Source organism: Haliaeetus albicilla, chromosome 3 (assembly GCF_947461875.1).
Source record: "Haliaeetus albicilla chromosome 3, bHalAlb1.1, whole genome shotgun sequence".
Taxonomy (NCBI): domain Eukaryota; kingdom Metazoa; phylum Chordata; class Aves; order Accipitriformes; family Accipitridae; genus Haliaeetus; species Haliaeetus albicilla.
The window spans coordinates 76,079,794-76,097,022 of record NC_091485.1 but is presented as its reverse complement, the minus strand read 5'-3'; the positions used below and the strand labels follow the sequence as shown (position 1 = coordinate 76,097,022).

Here is a 17,229-nt window from a genome sequence, read left to right as displayed (position 1 = left end):
GGCCATAAGATCCCCCTTGGCCTTCCCCTTGCTAGGCAAATCAGCCCATGGCCTCTGCTGAGATGTCCTGTGCGCCAGCTGCAATCATCTTGGTGGCTTCCACTGGACACACTGCCATCCACCACTGTCTGTGTTGTTCTGGGAGCCCCAAACTGGACCCAGTGCCCAGCTGTGGTCTTGCAAGTGCCAAATAGGGGGGACACTTCCCCTCTCTCATTGTCCCAACTGCATTCCTGCTCATACAGCCCAGGATGCGGTGGGTGTCATCACCTCAAGGGCACCTGGCTGATGCCTGGGTGCCTTGTTGTTCCCCAGGGTTGGCTTCTGCAGAGGTGCTTTCCAGGAAGTTGGCGTGATTTTGTACCAAATGCAGATGTTTCCAGGAAGATTGCCTCATGAAGCAGATTTCTAAAGATTCAGGGTAAAGTTGGCCAAAGATCAAAAAGACCTAAGAGCTTTTGGCCCAGCACGAACTTCCTGAATATCTCGCTCTCTCTTCAGAGTGAAACTTGGGCTCCTCTGGGATTTCAGGTGCTGTTGAGCTGTCTTCTCTACGTCATTGTTGTGTTGAAGTTGGAGATGTAACCTGACCCTGTCTTTCTTGTTTAGCCGTGCTGTTCAGCGGAGTTTGGCCATCATTCGTCAAGCCAAGCAGAAGAAAAAGAAGAAGGAATACTGTATGTACTACAACCGCTTCGGCAAGTGTAATCGCGGGGACAGCTGCCCCTACATCCATGATCCAGAAAAGGTGGCCGTCTGTACCAGGTATGGATAGACACAGCAACCGCATGCTTTGGCCCATCACAGTAGACTGGGCCGTTGGTTGGCTTTGGTGCTTGCTCATGTGATATTCCCCAGGGAAACAACGTGATAACAGAAATGTAAGACCACGAGGACAGCTGTTCTGGGTCAGGCTTAGGGTCTACCCAACCCTATTGGGTTGGCAGGTAACCTACAGGAGGAGGACAAGACAAGGCACAGAGAGAAGAGCTCTTTCTCCTGGCTGGGACCTCTCAGCTTCTGGCAGTGAAGCCCTGCAGCCTGGTAGGGTTTGTTTTTCAATCACTAGAGGTTGCCACCAAACCATCATCATATAATAGTCAGCAGATCTTTTTTTTTTTGTGTGAATTTATTTAGTCTTTTCTTTAACACATGGTATTTATGACAGTGGGTTGCACAACTGAATTATGGACTGTGTGGAAAGTGCTTCCTCAACTGGCTGCTTGACTATTGTGCTGGGTGCCTCCTCCCTCATGTTTTTTGAGAAAGACGGAATAATGATTCCCTGATCACCTTTTAGTCACCACTTATAACTACATAGTCCTCCTGTCTCTGTCCAGACTTCCCAGACTGGAGAATGATGGTCTGTTTAATCTCTTCTGGTAATTTTTCCCTAAATTTACATAGCATTTTACACCTATTAATGCTAATAAAGCACCACACAACCAGCCTCCAAGTTAAATACACACATTTTGGTTGTTCTGCACAACCTGTAGGGATTACAGAAATATTTATGTCACATTTTGGAGGTGGATACCATCACCAGGACGTTTATGTCTTAGAAGTAACCTTCCATATCGCAGTACAGAAGCTCTAAAAAAATTTAAAAATCAGAGTAGTGTTTTAAGGATTAGTAATAAAATAAAATTAACATTTCTTAAATATAATCAGAATAATAGTCCTTAGTGACTGACTTACTGCTGTCAGGCTGAGGATGCCATCAGGGTTTGCCAGGTGGAATTTAGAGGCTAAAGCATTTAGCCAGTCCCCAAAGAGTCCATCTGACTTGAATGATTTTGTGGATCCTGGGTAATACCTGGTACCGATGTCAGAGCGGTGCAGATCTGAGCAGAGTGACTTGAGAGCCTGCCTTTATCATGCACTGAGTGATTTCTTCTAGCAGCATTTCTCAGATCCTCTTGGATCCGTGCAACAGGTTTGAATCCTTCAGCCTGTGACGCCATGCAGCTACGAGACTTGGTAATTTATTACAGGAGAACTGATTCATGTTGCCAGCTCATTATACCTGCCCAACAGTTGATTAAACTATATTATTAGTCGTTTAAAAAGCGTAGAAAAGCCAACTCCACTGATGAACTCCTTGAGTAATTTCTCTGTAAAATTGCTGCTGTGCTAGAAATCATTTGGAGGTTGCACAAAGCTCGATGGGAGACCATATAGGGGGGAAAGGTGATTTATTGTTTTTTTAACTGATTTCACTCACTTTCACTTATTCTCCCATAACATCCTCATGAACACTGAGACGCATGTGTCCGAGGTAGCTGGTCAGGATTACTTCTGGTGACATTGCCAGCTACTGAGTCCTCGCTTTGAATCCTTGGTTCTTCTTATGCTGGTGACCAAGTCTGGTTTTGGGCTGTGCTCCTTGCATACTTCAGGAACTGCTGGTCCTTGAGGTCTTTTGGGTCTCCATCCTGCCCCATTTCTATGAATCACTAGAGGACAACGCTGATTTTCTCCTGGTCTTGTGTCTCCTTACCCTGGTGCTTTCTACCTCCAATCCTGTTCTTCAGCTTTCTGTTACCATCTCTTAATTTTCTTAGTCTGCTTTTGGTTTAGGGTGTCCTTTATTTTCCAGATCTGGTTGTTTTGAGGAGGTGCACATAGCTACGCTGTGATTGCGATCATCTGCAAACCTAGTTGCCATCAACCAGCTGGTTCTTACATCTATATGTTCCCATTTATACTTTGTTCAAACCATTCTCAGTTTTGTTTTATTTTTAATGAATCTCTCCATGCTCAGCTCTACATTTACCCAGATTTTATAAATAATGCTGGGGGCATATTCTGTGCTCCAGAACCTCCCTGCAAGGCTGTGCAACTGAGAGCATGTAACCCTGGAGTCTCCTTTTGTGGGGGGTTCAGACCAGTGCTCTTCCCATGATAATGTGTATTTTATTAATCTGCTACCACACTGGTAGCTCCTCAGAAAACTTCTGAGTCCAACCATCCTCACGTGCTTTGGGATCTTGATTTCTGTTGTGCGCCTGTCTCTTCTCCTCCTGGTTGTTGGCCACTCACACCCGGAGGTCCTCCTGGTGTTTCATCCAGCTTCTGGTGTGATCAGGGCTCTAGGAAGGACCTTTCTCCTGGGAGCATCATCTCTGAACCTTGGGGTACAGGCCTTGTTCTAGCTACTAATGAGCAGCCAAATACAGTGAAAGAATAAAATCTATCAGGAAGTATCAGCTGCTCTTCTGAGAAGAAGGACTCAGACCAATTTAGGGTGTGAAATGGGCTTTAACAGCGAGCTCGGCAGCAGTCGTGTATTTGTGGCCTTGGGGCAAACGTGGTAATGGGGCGAGACAGATGCTTGGTGTTTAAAGTGGCGTGTTTTGCGACCCACCTCGTGCTCAACCCTCTCTTTCTGGTATATCTACAGGTTTCTCCGTGGCACATGCAAGAAGACAGATGGGACCTGTTCGTTTTCCCACAAGGTGTCCAAAGACAAGGTCTGTATGGCTTCCCAACGAGCGCGGTGCGGCTCTATGAGTCAGCGGACCTACGCTGGTGGTTGTAGGGAAGTCTGCCTCATTGATTGCTTCCAACAGAGTTCGTTTGTAGTTTGCTTGCCAAGCTGTTCAGGCTCACCATAGGGTTGTGAGAGCAAAGCATGCCTCTTCAACTGGTGTGGCGAATTGGTAGATGAATCCATTAAGCAGCGGATTGGAAACCAGAGCACCTGGGGTTGTGTTGGGTAATGTGCTTTGGGTTAAGAAGTGCTTAAACTCCATGGATTGGAGAGAAAGAGCAGTGGAGAAGTGTTTAATTGTGTCTAATCCTTAGCTACCTCCATAAGATCACCCTTCCCTCTAAATCACCCTGTGCTGGGGTTGGAGGAAGAGGATGTTTTAACATACAAGAGCTTGGAGGTAAAAATTAACCTTTCTAAAAAGCCAGGCAGTGAAACTAGCTGGCAAAACGGCTTTTGAGTTCATCATCATTTTCAACCTTCTTGATGCATCTGGGGCTCTGCGGTTTTATTACACAGAGTGAGGTGGAAGAATAATTAGGTTTTCTTTTAGTGATTATCGGTTGACGATTTAGCAGATTAACCTCCATTCAGTGGCTAGGATCTCCGGTCGGACGTAGCTTTGGAGACCTCAAGCGTTGAAGCTGAGGCGAAGTCGGTGCTGAAGGTTAAGTGTAGCTGCAGGTCCTTCACTGAGCTGGGATGTGCTTCAAGCGCGTATTTACATTTCAGCTTTGTTGGACGGATTGGGAGGATCATTTCTCTGCTACAAAGGATCACCCAGACAACAGCAGTAAGGTTAATCCTACCGGGGTATCGAAACGCCAAGCAGAGCGATGTCACCGTGTGGGGAGCAGTTTGTGATCGGCTCTGGTGTCAAGGCTCCGCTGTTGGGAGGGAGGTGCCAGAACCGGGGATGTGAATGAGGACTGGTTTTCCCAGAGAAGCCCATCAGGCTCCGTCCTTCGTCGTGTCACTCGAGGAGTTTGCAGCCCCCCTTGGCTGTATTTCTGGCATGTCATATGTCGAAAGCAGCTTTGTCAAAGCTGTCGCAGCTGTGCCTGGGGCACGGTGGGGACCGGAGCTCGCCTGAGCAATGCCAGATCTGGAAGCGCTGCTTTTAATTACTCAAGCTTTGGTTATTTAGTCCACGCCCTGTGAATTGTCCGTATAGCACCTTCTTCTCCCCACTCCCTTCGAGCATCACAGTCCTCCTTTTCCCATCTACGGCATCATGTAGGTAATTAGAGTGCACTTACTGACCTGTAAAGCATTTAACCCATGGGATGTCGGGTCTCATCAGCATCTGGGACAGGACCTTTTCCAACAGCATTTGCCTTTGGGCACGCAGTTTTCTTGTCTCCCTTTCTCTCTGTTTGCCTAAGGCACGTTCGTTGTCAGTGGGGAGCTCATAAGTTATCCTGGCGGTGAGCAGAGTTGCTCTGAATGAGGCACAAAGCACCATATGTTTTTTACATGTATCTCTCTTCAGAGTCACTTAATCACGAGTATATAAAATAGAGAAGATAGACTGGGGACAGCTGTACTCCCTGACTCGTGGCATGTCAAAGGAGGGATGGGGATGAGAATTGATAGAAGGAAAAAGGGCTGGTTTGGTTTTTTTTTTTCCTTCCTATAACATATAGTTAGACTTCAGAAATAAAGGAGACAAGGAAGAAGGAAGCTTTGCAAAGGGGCTGGCTGTTGGTGTATCTAGAATTGTTATATTTAATGCAGATTTGGAGTGGATATGGGGCCAGCAACTTCTTTTAACCTGAGTAAGTGATGTGCAAGTGCTAACAGCAGCACTCAACCCACTGCCTGCGCCTCTGAGCCAAAGGATTGATATTCATCCAGACTGCACAGGACCGTTGGCTTACATCTGTACCAGCGAGTTAAATGGTATTTTAGCAGGTGCCGGAGCTTGGTTTTGGTCCCAGGGCAAAAACCTGGGTGAGACTTGGGAGTTGGAGGTGGCCGAGGAACCGTTACAGTCGGTGGTTTAGCCGCAGCCGTGCCCATCAAAGGATGTGATGGCTGGATGTGGATGGCTTTGTGCCAGGTGGTCTTGGTATGCAGAAATATTCCTCAGCATGTTTAATTTGCTGGTGGAGATGTAGCCTCGGTTTCCCCTCTAGAAACACCGGTGTGTCTTGGTGCCTCAAGGAGGACCTCAAGCTTTTGGCTTCTGGGCTCCATTTTGGATGGATAGGTGGAGAATGATGGCTGCAGCATGGCATGGAAAACTCAACCTTTCCCCCTTAGCGGCACCTTGCCTGTTAGGAATCGGGGAAGAATAACAATAGTATCATTGTGGTAATAAAACTGAATTAAAAACAAGTGGCCATGCTGAAGTGTCTTGCAGAAGAGCTGGTTTCCCGATGGCATTTTGGGGACAGAATCCCTAGGAAGGAGTCTCACGGGGTGCAGGTGGCCTCTGCCCATCTCACCTTTTTCCCTAGCAGTTCACCGCTACCGAAGCATCCTCTAAACCCAAGATAAGTCATTAAATTAACAAGCCTACAAACGAAGCAGGCAGGTGCGAGCTCTCTTATGTACCTTAGAAACAAATGCTTTCAGAGCACATGTTTCTGGCCATGCACGTCGCGCTCCGTGGGGAAGGAGGATTATTTTTCGCAGAATTAGGCGCCCTGGGGACGGTTCAGAGGTCTCCGCTCACCACCTTGTCTTCAGCGCGGGCTGGAAGAGAAACAACCTCCTCTGCAGAGTTCAAGCCTGTTTCAGGGTGATTTATAGCTGCGGGGATGCTGCTACCCAAAGCGAGAGGCGACTTTGCTTTTCAACTCCCGTAGCTCCCTGTTAACCCGGGTGATTACTAGCAAAGGTGGCGTTAGCATCATTTATCAGCGGCGGAGAAAGGCAGGTGAAGTTGCTCAGCCAAGGAAGGCAGCGGTTTCCCACCGCTCATGGGTTTTTTGGAGCGGATCCCACCTGCTCCTCAGATGAGGGATTGGGGGGTCAGCTTGTTTTTGGCTATTTGAATTGGAGTTTTAATGCAATGAAGTGATTTTTTTCTTGTTGCTAATGTTGATGTGGTGTCACCTGTGGTTTGGGGGTGTCCGGTTTTGCTGATGCCCTGTTAGATGACTCTTGATTTCACTTTGTGGTTATGGGGGACACACCCCGTAACCTCCTCATCAGAGAAGCTTCAGGTTATTGTCGTCGTGTATCTCACCTCGGTGTGAAGTCACTGGGGATGGGGCCCCGTACCCAGTCCAGGAGGTGGAGGACCAAGGGCTTGCAGGGCTTAGCTATTGGTTTGAGGACCACGGTTTTGCTGAACCTTGGGGTGATCCCGTGCCTCAGTTTCCCCACTGAAAAATGGGGACAATCCCTCTCTTTTCTACGGGAAAGCTGCGTGGGTTCAGCTGTCACAGCAGCGGGGAGCTTTTCCCCATACTAAGCAGCAAACCCCTTGCTCCAAGCAGAGGATGCTCTCTGGGGTGGAAGTCTGCTCCAGATGGGCACGATGCTTTGTAGATGCTTTCAAAAACCAAACTATCCCTCTGGCAGTGGAAAAATGAGCCTGGAGGAGAAGGGAAGCTGGCAGTTGGGGAATTTTGCTCCATAGGGGATGCAGGGCAGAGCCCTCGGCTAAGGAGCATCCGTCGAAGCAATGTGCAGGGAATTTCTCCGCGACGGGGCAGAGCCACCGGCACATCCTGGTGATTGAGAGAAACTGGTAAATCTGAACGAATGGGTTTGTGAGTGAAGGTTAGCGAGAGGCTAGGACTCGGGCAACCGCCCGCTGCTGCTACAACAGCTTTTCCCCTTGAGGAACTCGAAAAGAATCAGCATTTTTCTCCCTAATAGAGCTTCAAAACTCTGTTGTGAGCAATTTGGAAATTCACGTTGAGTTTCGGGTTCATTAGCTGCTGGCTCCAAAGCGTGTACATAGTCAAAGCTGTCTAATACGGACGCACCGCACCAGTGCCTTGAATTAATGTTATTGTTATTTGTGTGGACGTAGTGGGGTGCAAACAAGGTTAATTGAAATGAGAGTGCTGCTTCCTCTTGATAATGGCTCAGGCTTGACAGCTAGGAGGAGTTTAGTTTTGTAGAAGAGCTGCCTTTATTATCCCTTTTTATTAGAGCTAATTTGGGCTCTATATCAAAAACTACATTAAGGGAATCATTTACGGTCACACCACCACCACCAAAAAAGATAGCCCCAGAGCCCTGTCCTTTATGTTAATGTCTGCAGTTAAAAGACAATTAAAAATAAACTCTTCTCTTTAAAGCACCCTTTGTTTTCTTTCCTCTCTGCTTCCCCCTCCTTCTATTTCTCTCTTTGGCTCAAGTGAGCCAATTTAGTTAAAACCCTAACGTGCCCTTCAGGGAAAGGGATTTTTCCAGATAGCCTCAGATGTGGTTATTGCAGAATTGTAAATATTAGTTTGGGGATGCTCGGACCGGCGGGACTGAGACGCTACCGAGTTAACGGAGGGATCAATACTGTGCCGAGCAGTAAGGAAATTCGGCGTGTAGGCAAGCAGCAAGGGATTGAGCAGGAGGAGCCGGATCGGAGTCACAGCGGCTTCGGGAAGCGCACGTTCCCGTCAGCAGCTGCCTATTTGGGTGGGGAAGTTGCCTGTGGTAGCCGGTGAGTTAAGGATGCTGAAATATCGCAGCAGGCTGGTAATTTGTTTTTAATTGTAACAGCTGGTGGAAGGTGAAGTTTGTGGTTTGAGGACGATGAGGATCCTTGCTCGTTTGCTTTTCCCCGTCGGCTGTTGCGCTGCTAAAGCTTGAGAGCGGTGAACGTGGGAGCGGGGCTCTGCTCCATGTATCTGACCGCTCTCCTCCTCAACCACTGCGGCAGGAGCCTGGGCTCTCCTCCTCCTTTCCCTCCCTTCTGGAGCATCCCTCCTCCAGCGCACAGGGACAGGCATCATCACATCGCTCGCAGCCCTTGGGGGGTGCCAGGCTGATGCCTTCACATGATGCAGCCCCCCCTAAAAAATGCTTGCGGAGGTGCAAGAACTTGTTTTCCCCCTTGCTAGGACCCACTTTTTGGAGTCATGGAAGAGCCACATAAGGGGGGCACCCGCAGGTGCCTTTGCGGTGGCCAGAACCCCCAATGGGAGAGTGCAGCCAGGCTGGTTGTGAGCTCTGCGCCGCTGTTCCCATCGCAGCCACTGCATCACCCCTCAGGAAGGGTGTTCTCGGTCCTTGGCCACGCGACGGTGTGCTCAGCTCAGTGCCTTTTGCGAGTGAGGAGCCCAGGGAGCAGCCGCCCCTTCTCTCCTCTTCAAGGTTAGTTAGGAGAGTGTTAGCAAAAGATGAACCTGCCACGTGCGTCGTGCCAGCAAAGCCCTTATGATAGCAGAGTTTATTACGATTCCCCCGTCCCTTCCTCATGCTGTACAGAGGCAGTTTTCTTTCTGGTGGCAGTTTCATGCTTTCCACCCTGTCTCCAGCATCCTGAAGGATGCTAAGGCAAGCATGTTCGTCCCCTGTGCATATATACACTGGGACCACGTAATGTCAGGGAGCTGCCTTGCAGGAGACCAATAGAAGAGCTAAAAATACCTCTGGGATCAGTGGCTGGCAAAAGGCGTGTATTTATTTTACGCATGTCACGGTTTTATTTCAGTTCTGGGTGTTGGAACTATTCCTAATCATGAGTCGGGGGGAGCGCTAATGGGTTTCTTATCCTCTGCCTTTGCAGATGCCGGTGTGCTCCTACTTCTTGAAGGGGATCTGCAGCAACAGTAACTGCCCGTACAGCCACGTCTACGTGTCCAGGAAGGCAGAAGTGTGCCAGGATTTCCTCAAAGGCTATTGCCCCATGGGAGAAAAGGTAAAGAGGGGACCAACTCTTGGGGTCCCGGGACAGATGCTCCTTTGCCGAAGCCACAAGCTGTTTTTCGCGCGAGCTACAGCACCAAAGGGAGCCGTAGAGCTGGAAGCTGCTGAACACCTGGATGTGATGAACAGCAGTCCTGTGCCTTTCTAAAGGGTGATGGGCAAAGTGGCTTGGTTGCCTTACAGGCAGGAAAAAAAAAGGAAACAAAGGCTGCAGCTCACAACTGTCGTGCTGGTGTTTCCCCAGGAGAAGCTTCCCCGGGGTGTCCATGTTACTGGAGTCAGGTGCCTGAGCTGATAGCACCTGCCCTGAAAATGTTTTATATAGAAAAACCATAGACATTTATGCTTATTTTGCACGCTGGCCCGTGACAGGTTAAAACTTGAGCCTTAAATCTTGTGGCTCAGTCTTAGCAGCAAGAGCACCCTTGCTCACCTAGCCTGCAGCAGCTGAGCCTCAAGCTGTGCCCAGATATGTACCTGGGGGCTTCGTGGAGCCCACCTCTAGGTCCTGGGGGCCCTCTGGTTTAGATCAATGCACTGAAGTCCTAGACGGACTTTATGTGCAACCTGGGTAAACTTGCAACGTCGTCCTTGAGCTTATGGCACCTGACGTAACCCACAGAGCTCGAGAGAGAGCAGCTTTCCTAGAGCAGAGCTTGGAGCTGGCTGCCACTTGCTGGTTTCCAAAGGAATTATAGGGCTGTTACATGTAAAAAAATGAAATTTTGAGGTTTATCCGACATGTTGTGGCTCCCTCCATCTTTGTATGTGTTGTGAGAAGTGGGTGGCAGCAAGCTTGGTTTGTTGGTGGCACAGAGCTATGCTGCAGGATCTTACCTTTCCTTAATTGGTGGCAAAGGGACAGGGTTGGCCATGCTGGTGTTCCCCTAGGAATCAAAGTGACTGTCCTATCTGACTCCTCTTTACTGTTTTCCATTAATTTAATAATTTTTTGGGCCTCTTAGTGTGAACCACTCTTTCATTAGTAGAGCATGTGGTTTTCTTTTGAGTCCCATGAACAAGATATGGGCCACCTTTGCTTGGTTTCTCCAAACCTGCAAGGTGATGCTGTCACACAGAGTCCCCAGGCAATCCATGGTTCAGAAGGGGCAGCCAGCCAATTTGCCACCGGGTTTGAATAAAGCAAAGGTGGACTCTGAGATTTATGGAGATGATACTTTTCTGCTCTAGTTGAGAGTTGCCAGGCTTTTCTTTTTCAGGCTGGGTTATACAGTGGGATTTCTGCTCATCCTTTGACAATGTTCATCCTTTGACCATTGTGGCCAGCAGGTCAAGGGAGAGGATTCTCCCCCTCTGCTCTGCTCTGGTGAGACCCTCCTGGAGCACTGCATCCAGCTCTGGGGTCCCCAGCAGAAGACAGACATGGACCTGTTGGAGCGGGTCCAGAGGAGGGACACGGAAATGGTCCGACGGCTGGAACACCTCTGCTGTGAGGAAAGGCTGAGAGAGTTGGGGTTGCTCAACCTGGAGAAGAGAAGGCTCCAGGGAGACCTTCTTGCAGCCTTTCAGTACTTAAAGGGGACTTGTAAGAAAGAAGGGGACAGACTTGTTAGCAGGGCCTATAGTGATAGGACAAGGTGTAATGGCTTTAAACTAAAAGAGGGGAGATTCAGACTAGATCCAAGGAAGAAATTTTTTATGCTGAGGGTAGTGAAACACTGGCCCAGGTTACCCAGAGAGGTGGTAGATAACCCATCCCTGGAAACATTCCAGGTCAGGTTGGAATCCTGAGGCCATCCTCTTCCCTCCATCTGTTTCCCTCTGGGGAGATTGCTAGTTGCCTCTAAGGCATGTTTGATATGGAAGAAAACATCACATTTATGTCCTGGCTTGGTTCAGCTGCTTCCACAAGCCAACAGCAAGCGAACAGGAGGAGACAGTGAAAGCCTCTTCCTTGAGCTGGAGACTCCAGGTACCACGCTGAAAACATGACATGAACTTTGCAAGCACTGCTTTGGGTTGGCTTTTCGGCTGAAAAAAAAGAGCCGCTAATGAAACAATCATTTTGTTTCATTAGGTGCAGGGCACCATCCCAAATATGCCCCAGCGGGCCTATGGAATGATATTATTTTATTGCATTTAATAGATAACGCATGAATAAGTGTCTGCCTAAGCATGGTTTTGCTTAGACTTGCTGCTCCTGGAGATTTCTAACTCCCTCGTGATTTCGGCTGCTTTTCACCAGGGCAGTTGCTGGGATGAGCAGTCGGATGCTTCTATCCATGTGCTGCTCAGGGCTGGAGCCCCAAAGGGCTCTTCACCTCCTTTTCTTCAATCCCGTAGCATTTGTTGGCAGAGGTGCAACCCAGCAAGTGAAGCTGGAGGTGTTCAGTGCCCATCACTGTGGCGTCATCATGCAAAGCCACCAGCCTGGCCCAGAACACAAACACAACGGCGGACAGTGCCTTCTGCAAGGCAAACCCATCCTTTCCCAAGGAAACTGCTACAGAGCAAAAACCAGGCAAAAGGAAGGGGAAAGCAAAAACCAGGCAAAAGGAAGGGGAAAAAAGCCAAAAGTGAGAGCTTTAAGGAAAGCAGGACATCGGCAGGAGTGAAGGGAAATGCTAATAAATTAGTCTGTGCCTAATTACTTTTTGTGGCAGTGCATGGAGGGGACTGCTTGCAGGATAAACATTTCCTCTGAAGGAAAACACTTCCTCCGAAGGCATCCTGCCACCTCCCTCCAGCACAGCACTAGCCACACAGGCAGGGTCCCTACAATTATTTTTAAAGTATTCCAATTTAAATGAAAATATAAAAGAGATATTTAGAATATTTATTCTATTAGTAAAAGTGCTTACCGTGTCACTTTTAGAGTGTCAGAAAAGCATTCTCCTACAGATGATGGATAGCAGCCTGTAATTATATATGGGGAGAAATTGCTGAGCGGGCCATATTTAACTGGGGAGGAGAAATACCAGCTTGGGCCATTAAGGGTTAATTTTATTCTCTAAATAATATAAAAAATGCTGAGTCCATGCCTTTGCTCAAAGTAGAAAGTCCTCAAATGGACCCCGGAGAGTTTATAATATTCTACTGAATCAAGTAAAAATGTTAACCTTGCTTCATAAAACGATAGCTTGTTAAAGATGCGCAGTCCCTTTTCTTTTGAATAATTTAGGATGGGAGTAAATCTTCTCTCGTTCTGCCTTTCCCTGTCCGAGGAACGTCGAGAGCCGTCTGCCTGCGGTTTGAACCGCAAAGGGTGCGGATGGCAAAGATGTGCAACACTGGCATAGCATCCTCGGCGGATAAGCTCAAACAAGGACGGCCAGTAATTAGGAATTTAGGTCCTTTTGTGCCTGGCTTTGGCACACTGGGCTCTTCTCCCAGTTGTGTTTTCCTCTGTGCTCTGAAGAAGAAGCACGATTTCTGATTTTTATCAGACCTTCATAAAAAATGTCCATTATTATCCATAATTTATAAAGTGTTGTTGGCAGTGTTGCCTCTTAAGTACTTTCTAGAATGTCTTGCAGGATGCTCAGGCCAAGTTGATCAGCCTTTGACCCATCTCATGGGCTGCAACTCCAATTGCACGAGTCTTCGTACAAATGATGCCGGGACTGGCCCACTCTGGCTTCATCAGGAACTTAGAATTAAGTGAGAAAGCTTTAAATTTGCATTCCCAAGTCCCTTTTTCAGGAACATAGACTTGTAGAGGGTAAAGGTCCCTCTGCCCCTGGGGAGAGGAGACAGCTCCTGTACAAGATCGTAACCACATCCTTCGTTAAGAGAATGTTGCCCCCAATATTAATCGTTTCCAGGAGGGAGCTGGTAGCAGAGCCAGGACCTTGATTTCCAGCATTCTCACTGGTTCCTTGGTCATGGATTGGGAAGTTTCTCCAACCTGTATGCACTTACGTGGACCTACAGCTTCCTGAAGGGAGTGGAGGAACCTGCAAGTTCAGCTTGGTGAAGCAGTTGGTGAAATATGGCTCCAAATAGTTCTGCTGCCTGAATCATCTCTAAACACAATGTCATACATGTCTTAGCTAAAGCCATGAAGTGGTGCCCACCATGGAAGTCTCCCTGCTGCCTTGTGTGGAGAACCCTGACCTTCACCAGCACCACGAAACAGTCACGCTGGGTGAGGCTGGTCCCTCTGGGCTGGTCACCTCCACTGGAGGAAGCCCGAAGGGGGAAGTGGGAAGAGAGGAAGAAACAGGGCCTCTTGCAGGTGCTCCCCAGGGTTTTCCGAAGATGTTTTAATGAGCTGCTCTGCAGTAAAAGCTCCTCTCTGGTTCCCCATCCCTCTTCCCATATGCCTGCATCTCAGCTTGGGGCATGGGTTCACTAGGAGAGGACCGGGTGAGGCTGGTGGACACAAGGGATGAGGTAGCCAGCGAGCGAAGCCATGGTGGCATGTCTCCCGGGGCTACGGAGAAACAGGAGAAGATGTGGTCGTGAGTGGGCTGCATGACCAGCAAGCCTGGAGGAGAGATGATCGGCTTGTCCCAGAGGCGATTTCTCTGCCAAGCCGCTCTCCTTGCTGCGCCCACACATGGCTTCTGAAATAATACCCAAATAATGTGAAATAATACGAAATAATACTTGTCCTAAAGGAAATTGTAGGGTGAAAACGTGCATTGCACGTCGGGCTGCTGTCGTGATATTGGATGGCTAACTGTGAGCCGAGAGCTCTGCGTGGCTGAGGTCTTGGACCTGGGAATTACGGCAAGCACTTGCATTACATCCATAGATGACCCCAAGGAGCAGGTGCTGTGAGATTTGCTTTACAGTCACAAAACATGACTTACTGGGGAATAAACTGTATTTGTAAGAATTGTGGCTGGGGTGGGTTTTGGTGCTGGCGTCCTCCAACCCTTGCAGCATGTCAGAGCAAAGGCAAGCGAGTCAGCCCGGTCCCGTCTAACTGCTGCATCTGTAAAATTGTTTTGTATTAAATAAGCTTTTCCCCCATGGTGTACATTAGCGAGCGTGCCACATTAAATACCTATCTTCGTATTGTTTCCATCAGCTGCCTTAAAGCCTGTGGGTAAATTGTTCCCCCGTGGGAACTGTTAAGCAGTAAGACACAGTGAGATTAAACAACGAGGCTACCGTGAAAAGGCATGGGGAGATGTACTGGAATAAATCATGGGTAAGCGGGGGCTCTGTGCTCCAGTGTTTGCTGGTAACCCATCCCTCCCAGGGACCCCAACCAGCACAACCAGCCCCGTCCCCGACAGTGAAGCTTGACTAGGGGACCTGCCATCGCAGCAGGGATGCTCATGGTTGACCTGGGCTGGGACTACCCGTCAGTCTCCTAAAATCCATCTTTTCACTCCTGCTGAGTTTCTCGGCCAACAGCCTTTCACCAGAACTCTGATTTGCACCTTATCCACGTAAAATAGTGGCAAAGTTCATGGTAGGAGGGGTAAGTCTGGTCAGCCCACACTGCCCGAGGAAGTGCTGCTTACTTGGGAAGAATCATTTTCCTCCCCCAGGTGGAGTGTGGTGTTTTTCACAGTGGCAGCTGCTTGATTTTTCTTAGAAAATTCAAATGCGGGGACTTTTTCTTAGCTGACGTCTTGTTCTCATTTGTGTTTCTCTAGTCTGATGATGCGTTAGGTTGGTTATTTTCTGCTTTTCTGGTGGCAGTTTAACAGGTTTCTACCATAAGCTGATTTCATGTGTCTGATACATTAAATTTAATACATTTATTTAGGAAAAGCCACATGAGCTATGTTAGCAGCAGGTAACAGTTAAATGTATTTGGGGTTTTCTCTTAATTATCCAGTGCTCGGTTCACGATGGAGAGTGTCAGCCTGGGGTCCTTGTTCCCCTTAATCTGTTATCACAGAAAGGTGAAGATCAACGCTGTTCATATTGCATGTTCTCAGCTGTTTTTTTGTTGCCTGCTGGCTAAAACAGCATTTTTCTTTTCTCACAGCCAACAGCCATCACATATTGGACTTTCTAGGTCATTTTTCCCCCTCCTTTGGTCCCAGGTTGACCCCCAGCCAGCTTGCCTTTTCCTTGAGGACATGCAGTCATTGAGGAACCTACCTGTGCACGTTCATCCAGGTAGTTGCTGGCTGATTCCCACCTCTGTAATTACACTCCATCTCCATCTTTCATCAAATCATCGAATGGTTTGGGTTGGAAGGGACCTTTAAAGATCATCCAGTCCAACACCCCAGCCACAGGCAGGGACATCTCCCACTAGATCAGATTGCTCAAAGCCCCATCCAACCTGACCTTGAACACTTGCAGTGATGGGACATCCACAACTTCTCTGGGCAACCTGGTCCAGTGTTTCACTACTCTCATCATAAAAAATTTCTTCCTTAATATGCAATCTAAACCTACCCTCTTTCAGTTTAAAACTGTTGCCCCTTGTCCTGTCACTACAGGACTTGGTAAAAAGTCTCTCTTCCTTTCTTATAAGCCCCCTTTCTATATTGAAAGACTGCAATAAGGTCCTCCTGGAGCCTTCTCTTCTCTCAATCCCAGCTCTTTCTTCCTAGGAGAGGTGTTCCAGCCTGCTGATCATCCTGGACTTCTGTCCCAGATGGTCATGGTGGCCACCACAGCACCTGTCACACATAGTGTGGAGGTAAAGGACACTGGCTTTCCTCTTTCTGCAGCATTGAGAGACTTTGTGACAACAAAAAACCTGGAGGTGCTTAATGGCAGAAGCTTCTTGAGTCTAGCAAGTGTAAGAATCACAGTAAATTATTAAGGTGTGTATAAATCCTTTAGGAATGATTTCTTGCTTCTCCATCCTGCTGTTCTGATCGGTTGTGCTCCTTCTCCCCAAGGTCCTCATTGCTGTGGTCAGGCTAGCAGTGGGACAGGAGCTGCTCTGTGCTCGCTGCTGCCATTTCAGAGCTCCAACCTCTCCCTTAGAGGAGAAGCACGTGGACATATCTCTGGATGAAAAGTCCATTGAGGGTTGTTTAAACATCTTCTGGCTGTGGAAATGCTGAAGGCCCAGGCTGCTCCTTAATTTTGTCCCTCCAAAACTGGTACTGGCTGTGGCCAGAGAGGATCTGGGAGAGGTTTTGGATATGTTGGGGGCTGTGAAGGGAAGCACCCCAACTTCACAAGTAGCCCTCCCCTTTTCCTCCAGGCGTGCTAGCATCAAGAGAGGCCGTGTTTTGAGGCTGTTTCTTCCAGATCAGTTTTCTGGGTGGCAGCCTCGTACCTGTTGGTCTTCAGCATTGCATCAGTGGGTCGGCAAAGGTTTGCTCCTCTCCTGGAGGCCCTTCAGATACTGTGTGAGACTTTAAGCAGCTCTTTCATGTGCATATCGTTTGGCCCACACTTTTAGTTTGGGCCTGACTAAGAAATTTCAAATGCAGATGATTTTTCTTTCAAATTGCCCCAGGGCTGATGCCTGGAGACAACTAGCTTGCGGCAGGAGCAGATTTACCTGGCTCGGAGCACTCATCTCCAAACTCCATGACATTGTTATGCTGAATTAGACCCAATCAGGCTGAGAAGCTCCTCCATGCGCAGCTACCAGGGGGGCTGTTTGAAGTGCAAGAAGTTTTAATATAAAACCTCTCCTCTTGGTATTAGCACGGGGAGGGATACAGGGAAGGCTAAGCTTTGAGCCATCCGGAATTTTCTGTATATATCTTGGCTGTACCTCCATCTTATTCCTTTTATGATCCTATCACAACTGCTTCCAATTTCCTCTCCACTTTGATTCAGAGAGAGCTGGTGGCAGCAGGACACGCTTGCGGCGTTGTATAGGGAAGGACAGGATCTTGCAGGTGTGCAGGATCTGGCCGGACCTGAGCAGAGGGGCCATGGGGAAATGGCGATGAGATCGATGGATGTCTCAACATGATGAGGGGCTGCCCAGGAGGGAACAGGGTGGGGTATTAAAGCTGTAAATCAGTGAAACGAACGAGCTGGTCAAAGGGTGGAGA

At 48.4% G+C, this 17,229-nt stretch overlaps 1 protein-coding gene across 1 annotated transcript in view; it reads left to right on the top strand.

Moving 5' to 3' along the window:
• The window catches only part of ZC3H3 (zinc finger CCCH-type containing 3), a 179,321-nt gene that overhangs the window by 135,373 nt on the left and 26,719 nt on the right, over positions 1-17,229 (top strand). The window contains exons 7-9 of the mRNA XM_069780176.1: positions 610-765; positions 3,404-3,473; positions 9,186-9,317. Of these exons, the coding sequence (XP_069636277.1) occupies positions 610-765; positions 3,404-3,473; positions 9,186-9,317 (358 nt within the window). The remainder of the gene's footprint in view (positions 1-609; positions 766-3,403; positions 3,474-9,185; positions 9,318-17,229) is intronic.